The sequence below is a fragment of the Eptatretus burgeri genome, chromosome 10, assembly GCF_056783735.1.
Source record: "Eptatretus burgeri isolate ZD-2024b chromosome 10, Ebu_testis_v1, whole genome shotgun sequence".
In the NCBI taxonomy this organism is placed as follows: Eukaryota; Metazoa; Chordata; class Myxini; order Myxiniformes; family Myxinidae; genus Eptatretus; species Eptatretus burgeri.
This window is the reverse complement of record NC_140970.1, coordinates 36,552,674-36,560,173: the sequence shown is the minus strand read 5'-3', so window position 1 is coordinate 36,560,173 and position 7,500 is coordinate 36,552,674. Positions and strand designations below refer to the sequence as shown.

Here is a 7,500-nt window from a genome sequence, read left to right as displayed (position 1 = left end):
CATGGGAAACCTAGGGAGTGTAAATAACACTCATTTATGTCGCAAGAGTTTTGGAGCAGAGCGATTTTCCCACAAAAAAGCTGTGGGAGTGTTTGGTTCAGAAATTTAGGAGTATCCCTCCACCTCCACATATTTTTTCTGAAAGGGTGTCTCAGACTCATGAAGGAGGTTACACAGAGATTGCTTTGAACATCAGGGAGATGACATGGAATTCATACCTCTGCCCTTCTATTGTTGGTATTGGTGTTCTTGCTTCGAGATTACAAGCTGCCTTAATCAATAACACATTTAGGTTATGTAGCTGGTATCAGAAGAAAGAGATGCAAGACATGTTTGCAATTTGGGGATGCTTTAAAAGAATTAATTTTTTTTTAAACTTTTTCCTCCAGTGGTTCAAAGCTCATGAAGATATATAATATCACATTTGGGATATTAGAAGGCATTGGTGTACTTGAATTTAAAGGACATTATGACAATTCACCAATCACACAGTATGTGGGGTTTAACCTAGTTGCAGCATGAGGAGCCATGTGCTCAGAAGGTAATGTCAAATAAGCAGGCATGAATAAACACATCTTCATTTACCATGACATTAGATGTAGGGGTCAGTCAGGAAGGTTTAAGCGACAATTCAACTGTGGCACACCTTTAATGGAAGCAAATGATAAACTGTGACCATGGTGATATGTATGGTTAAAAGGAACTTGATCAAGCTGCTCGGCCTTTTATTTTTTTAATAACAGAAATTTGATGCAGGAGGCCATTCAGCCCATGATGCTTGCACTGCACCAACACCAAATTAAATCTATCCATCAGGCTAGCGACCTGATTTCACTAGGGGAGGGGGTGCAGCCTGGTGTTGGCTTCGTGGTTAGGGTGGTGGCTTGGGATCCTAGGGTCCTGAGTTTGAGCCCCGTTTGGCCACCGAATTAACACCAGGGGGTTGACCAAGCCTGTCATCCTTCTGAGGTTGGCAAAATGAGCACCAGCATACTGGTAATTGGGGCACTGCATCAGTGGCATAGCTGCGCCCCTAACCAATGATGCAACCAGCAGCTAAAAAGGCAGCACATGATGGGAATTGGGGGAGGGGAGGCCTGTTGTATGCAAAACAAATGAATATTTAAACAAAAATATTTGATTGATTTTTTTTATTTTTTTTTTTGTTACTATGAATTTTTTTTTCGGGAGGGGGGGTGGTGGTGGAGAGGGGGGGGAGGTGGTTGTAGTGTGAAGAATGCCCAAATACCATCCGTACATTCACCTTCAGATGAGACCACCCTCTCACAAACATAATTACTACACATGTACAGTGGCCTGCAAAAGTATTCACCCCCCTCCAAAGTTTTCACATTTTGATGCCAGTTGAGCTTATTTCATGATGCTTTCCAATCAAACTTCATATAAAGTCCTCACAAACTACTCCAAAGTGATAAAGCTAAAAAAAAAATACAGATAAAATGTGAATAAGTTAGATTAACTGAGAAAAATCAGGTGATTCTCAGTTGCATAAGTATTCAAACCCTTTGCCAAATTAACCCTAAAGTACTTCAGGAACAAACTCGAATGGCGCTCAGTGGAGGGCATACCTCTGCCGGGTGGAACAGTTTGTTTTGTATCCCACTGATAGGCTGGATCTGGATCCGAACCTGAACCACAATCAAATTGGATTTTCTTATCACCTTTTTTATCCATCTAGTTTTTGTCATCCACCTAACTCATCCATCTAGTTTTGTCATAACTCGTCCACAACTTTTTGAGATATCAGGTTATATGTAATTTTTCACCCCATCTCTCAATAGTGAAGAAACACTTAAAAAATGAAAACATTTTCGTATCTGGATCTGGGTTTGGATCTTCACCAAAATTGAATCGATTCTTCCTTTTCACACACTCAACTTATCCACCAAGTTTTGTCCGAATCCATCCATAACCTTTTGTCATGTCATGCTATATATCGTTTTTCGCCCTATCTCTCAATGCAAATCACTTTTTAAATTCTCATATCCAGATCTGGATCAGATCTTCACCAAAATCTAAAAACACTTTGGCCCTTTCACACACCCAACCTCTGCACCAAATTTGGTCCAAATCCGTCCACAACTTTTTGAGATATGCTGTTCATGACAGAGGAAGGGGTGAAAGCATTATCTCTGCCCACTTTCGGTGGCCAAGGTAATTATTTGTTTGAAAGGTTACAAAATAAGTGTAATAGGTTTTACCTGCATATAATCATTGGTTTAACTTTAAAAACTAAGCTCCCCTACTTATCTGAGGTTTAAGGTGCAACTCACTTGGTAAACCAACAAGGCAAACATGAAGACCAAGGAGCTTTCCAAAGAAGTCAGACATAAAGTGGCGGAGAAGCACCATTCAGGAGGAGATTGTAAGAGGATTTCAGTCACTCATTACCCCTTTGAGTGCGGTGAAATCCATCACTAAGAAGTGGAAGACGTATCATACCACCCAGACTCTACCCAGATCATGTCGCCTATCCAAACTCAGCAGCCGGGTAACCAGGAAACTGGTTCCGGATGTCACTGTAAATCCAACAATGACTGAAAGATCTGCAAGGCTCCATGTCCGAGATGGAGGTCAGTGTTCATTGATCAACAACATCCCGTTCCATTCACAAAGCTGGCCTCTGGTCATGTTATGGGGCTGCTTTTCATCAGTAGGGACTGGCAAGCTTGTCAGGATAGAAGAAACAATGGATGGTGCAAAGTACAGGAAAATCCTTGAATACTTGGTAGAACTAGAGCAAGCTTCACATGAAGAATGGGCAAAGATTTCACCATCTCACTGTGCAAAGCTGGTGGAGACTTATCCAAAAATACTCATGGTGGACATAATGTGGTTCTACCAAGTACTGACTTCAGGGGCTGAATACTTTTTCAACCCAAAAATTTTGATTTGTACATGTTTTTTTGCAGGTATTCTTGACATGTAACCTGCAACTATGACAGTGTTTAGTTTGATCTCTTCAGTTATGAATAAAAAAGTTCATTCGGAAACATTGTTTCTTCATAATTCATCTAAACTAGCCGAAACCCCGTCACACGGATTCCGTTCATTCAACCACCCTCACCAGCTCAACCACACTCGAGGGACATGGACTGGACAGGGCGTGCTTGCCCCCGCCTACTCATCTCCCGCCCCTGCCCCATTCCCCCCCGCCTCTGTCCCATTCCCCCCCGCCTCCCACCCCCACCTTCAATTTGCTTACCCCCACCCAAAAATTTAATTACCCTGGCCCCGCCCCCGCCTTTTCACTCCCCGCCCCCGTCTCTTGATTCCCCGCCCACTTTCCCCCTCCCACCTGTCCACCCCCTCACACTCAACCCCGCCTAATTCACCCCAGTCCCTGCCCACTCATCCCCCGCCCCATTTCCCCCCCCCGTCTCCCGCTTTCAATTTGCTTACCCTCGCCCAAAAATTTGCTTACCTTGCCCCCCGCCTCTTCATCCCCCGCCCCCGCCTCTTCACTCCTCGCCCCCGTCTCAACGAAAAGTGTTTATTCTGCTTCAGAGTTGAAAGTTGACTATTGCCACTATGTGCGATGCACTCTTACAGGTACAAAGTTTCTTTCAGTCCAGGTCACAGTACCGAGAAAACCGTGACGCGACCGCTAGGAGGAGCACAAAATTGGTCCTTCAGTATTAATATATAGATGTGGCATTATTGGTAGGGTGTGAATATTTTTGCAGGCCACTGTATACAATCACCCATCTGCTCACAAGCTACCAAGAAGTCCTGCCAATATCCCTTTGCCCCTCTATCTGCAATACTTCAGGGTACCTATTGAATTCCAACTTAAACCTATCTACTGTTTCTGCTGCCAGTGCCTTTGCAGAGAGACCATTTCATGCATTAACTACTCTGACTGAAAGATCCCCTGCGTTACGCCTGTGTACATTATTCTTCTACTTTACTCTCAGGCCATACAACCTCACCACTGCCACCACTTGCTACACCCTCACCACCACTGCCACTACTCATGATACCCTCACCACTGCTATCATTAGCTACACTCTCACCACTGCCAATCTCCTCAGCAGACTCACCCAACAAACATATCCAACTTTTATCTTCAAATTTTCACACTTCATACAGCAAAGACTACCTTCTGCATACACAATTTTCGATATTGCCCATATAAAACATTTATTGCACCGTTTATAATCCTCATGGTCTCCTTGTTCTCCGATTGTCTGTCTCTGTCTCTGTCTCTGTCTCTGTCTCTGTCTCTCTCTCTCTCTCTCTCTCTCTCTCTCTCTCTCTCTCTCTCTCTCTCTCCTCTCTCTCCTCTCTCTCCTCTCTCTCCTCTCTCTCCTCTCTCTCCTCTCTCTCTCTCTCTCCTCCTCTCTCTCTCTCTCTCCTCCTCTCTCCTCCTCTCTCTCTCTCTCCTCCTCTCTCTCCTCTCTCTCTCTCTCTCTCTCTCTCCTCCTCTCTCTCTCTCTCCTCCTCTCTCTCTCTCCTCCTCTCTCTCTCTCTCCTCTCTCTCTCTCTCTCTCTCTCTCTCTCTCTCTCTCTCTCTCTCTCTCTCTCTCTCTCTCTCTCTCCTCTCTCTCCTCTCTCTCCCTCTCTCTCCTCTCTCTCCTCTCTCTCCTCTCTCTCCTCTCTCTCCTCTCTCTCCTCTCTCTCCTCTCTCTCTCTCTCTCTCTCTCTCTCTCTCTCCTCTCTCTCCTCTCTCTCTCTCTCTCTCTCTCCTCTCTCTCCTCTCTCTCCTCTCTCTCCTCTCTCTCTCTCTCTCTCTCTCTCTCTCCTCTCTCTCCTCTCTCTCCTCTCTCTCCTCTCTCTCCTCTCTCTCCTCTCTCTCCTCTCTCTCTTCGTATTTCGTGCACTTGAATGGGTTCGAGGATGGAGGAGTAGCAGCTGAAACCTGAATAGTGGGGCAACTTAGCGTAACAATTGTGCATTTTGTGAGGAAAGCACCAAATTTGGCACACTAGTAGCCTATCATATTATGAACAGATTTGGATATTGGGCCATCATAAAATTTTTGATGGCAGTGGAAAATAGCTGCCACAGCCATCAGCGGCTGAATTTGAGATGGCCCAATATCCAAATCTGTTCATAATATGATGGCCAATATGGCCAAGGAGAGGTCATTAGCTAAGTTGCCCCACTAGAATCCTATCCAGATCTATCTTTGCTCTTTGTTTCTTCGGTTTCTTCTGATGACTCAAATGCAGTACATATTTCTCTTATCTCACCTCTGTTTTGGCCCTCAAACCTGTTGTTGGGATGTCTCCCCCCTCTCTTTCTTCTGTTCCATTTGATCTGTTACGTCCTGATCCGTTCCATGTCCTCGCTCTTTCACGAGCCTCAACTTGGCATAACAAAAGATATATACAGGGTGAAGAGATACAAGTGATTAAATCCATGATTAGTCATCTCCATCTTCGACCTTTTCAACGCATTCAAGATACAGAATCAACTTTTTTTTCAGGTTAAATTGATAGTGGGGTCGTGATACAGCCAGCAAGGAACTAAACAAATACAAAAGGGGAAGGGAGAGAAAACGGGTCATCGGTCAGGATGGGGGGGGGGGGGTGAAATGAGGTAATGATTCACGACTTACTTGGAGTACTCGTGGGAATGGTGAGACAGAACAGCCTCTGGAAGGCAGTTCCATAGATGGGAGAAGCGAGGAACAGAATTCTTGTGTGCAGTCAGCATGGATAGATGTTTTAAGTTCAACCCAAAAGAGGGTTACTCGTATAATGTTTGCATGCTGGAGTTGCTGGGGATAGTGGGTGGGCTGAGAGAGTTGTTAGAGACCACTGACTTGCCTGCGATGTGAAAGCAACAGACCTTGTGCTTCAGCCTCATCATGGGAGATTCCAATGATGTTGAATGGTTTAGATTCCACAGAATTCAGGAAAGACATGATGTGGTGCTGGGCCACCACCCCACAGGGGAGAGCAGTACTCCATTGAGCTGTACACTGTCAGGTCAGGTATGGGAGCATGCGCCGGAGCAGCACGTCGTAGCTCTGATTACACTGTGAGTAGCTCTGATTTTCCAAGGAAAAACTTTAATCGATGGAGGATGTCCAGTCTGCGGCTATCTTTAGAGGCAAGCTTTGCTATGCAGTTGGCCAAGGAGAGGTCATGGCTAATTGATGGTGTGGCTTGAAGTTGAACAGACTCGGCCTCTTCTCGTGGCTGACCATAGAAATATATAGGTGGGTTCGTTTTATGATCCTTCTGAAGTGACAGGTTGAGATAGTGAGATTTTACAGGATTAAAGGACATGTTGCATTTATCAGACCAGCATCTAATGAATTCCTGATCAGCAGAGAGTGATGCAGTTGCAGTCTGCAGTGGGATAGGGATACTGCACAACAAAATGGGGAGTTGTCCACAAAAAATGAAGAGAGGGTTTTTCAGAGCATCAGATAGGTCACTTTTCTAGATGAGGTCACTTCCTTGGTTTATCACACTTCCTTGGGGAACTTCAACCTCCACTGAGATAGGAGAGGAGAGGGTTCCATCGATAGCAACACATTGACTGCGTGAGTGCTGGAAGTCAGAAATACAGGAATGAAGGCAGCGTTGTATGCCACAGGCAAAGAGCTTGGCAAGCAATGTAGGATGTCAGACTGTCAAATGCCAGATAAATGTCATGGGAGACCATCCTAACCTCTTGATTGAGAATTAGAGATTCTGCGACTATTGCTGAGAGAGGAGTAATTTAATGTCCAGAGTTGAGTGGACATGATTGCCACAGATCAGACTGTTTGAGACCAGGAAAGATGACATCAGCAGCAATGATGGATTCCATGACTTTGCTTATAATTGGAAGTGAGCTCATTGGTTGGCAGCTGATAGGATATGTTTTTGCACCCTTCTTGTAGACTGGAGTGATGTTTGCTGACTTCCAGGCTGATGGGAGGCAGACAAAGGGGAAGCAAGAACGGCAGAGCAGGATTTGACAACATGGGTACTGATGTCGTCAAGGCCCATTGCCAAAGCATGCCAATGCTGGACAAAACATTTTCTCTCGGGTGAGAAGGATGCAAAGTCCAGTAAACAGTGGGTGTGAGGGGTAAGTTGGGGACAGAATGGGGGGTTGGGTACACCAGATTTGAAGGGAAACAGAGTTTAAATACTAACACACAAGATTGGGCATTAAATTCTGAACATTTTGGCATTAGTTCATGCAAATTGGATAATTGACCGCGATATGGTAAAAAGACGATTTTGACCTTTTCATGACCTTGACCTTTGACCCGATTGCTCCCAAAATCTAATCAAATGGTCCTTGGCTAATAACCAATCATCCCACCAAATTTCATGCAATTCGGTTTAATACTTTTTAAGTTATGCGAATAACAAACAAATAAATAATCATTGGCATCTCCCACAAACATATATTTTGGTTCTGATTATAATGCCAGGATTTGGGACATTTTCTTTTAAAAACAAGGGTAATGACGTAATTGTGTCATGTCACCCATCACAAGATTGGGCAATGAATTCTGAACATTTTGGC

General features: G+C 44.5%; 1 protein-coding gene across 4 annotated transcripts in view; it reads left to right on the top strand.

Annotated features, from left to right (window-relative positions):
- Nucleotides 1–7,500, top strand: part of ST7 (suppression of tumorigenicity 7) — an 88,188-nt gene that overhangs the window by 27,993 nt on the left and 52,695 nt on the right. Inside the window, exon 2 of one of the 4 annotated variants that reach the window (XM_085897863.1) lies at nucleotides 6,863–7,012. The exons of the other annotated variants lie outside the window; for them this stretch is intronic. Coding sequence (XP_085753989.1) covers nucleotides 6,955–7,012 — 58 coding nt within the window. The 5' untranslated portion in view covers nucleotides 6,863–6,954. The remainder of the gene's footprint in view (nucleotides 1–6,862; nucleotides 7,013–7,500) is intronic. 4 annotated transcript variants of the gene reach the window in all.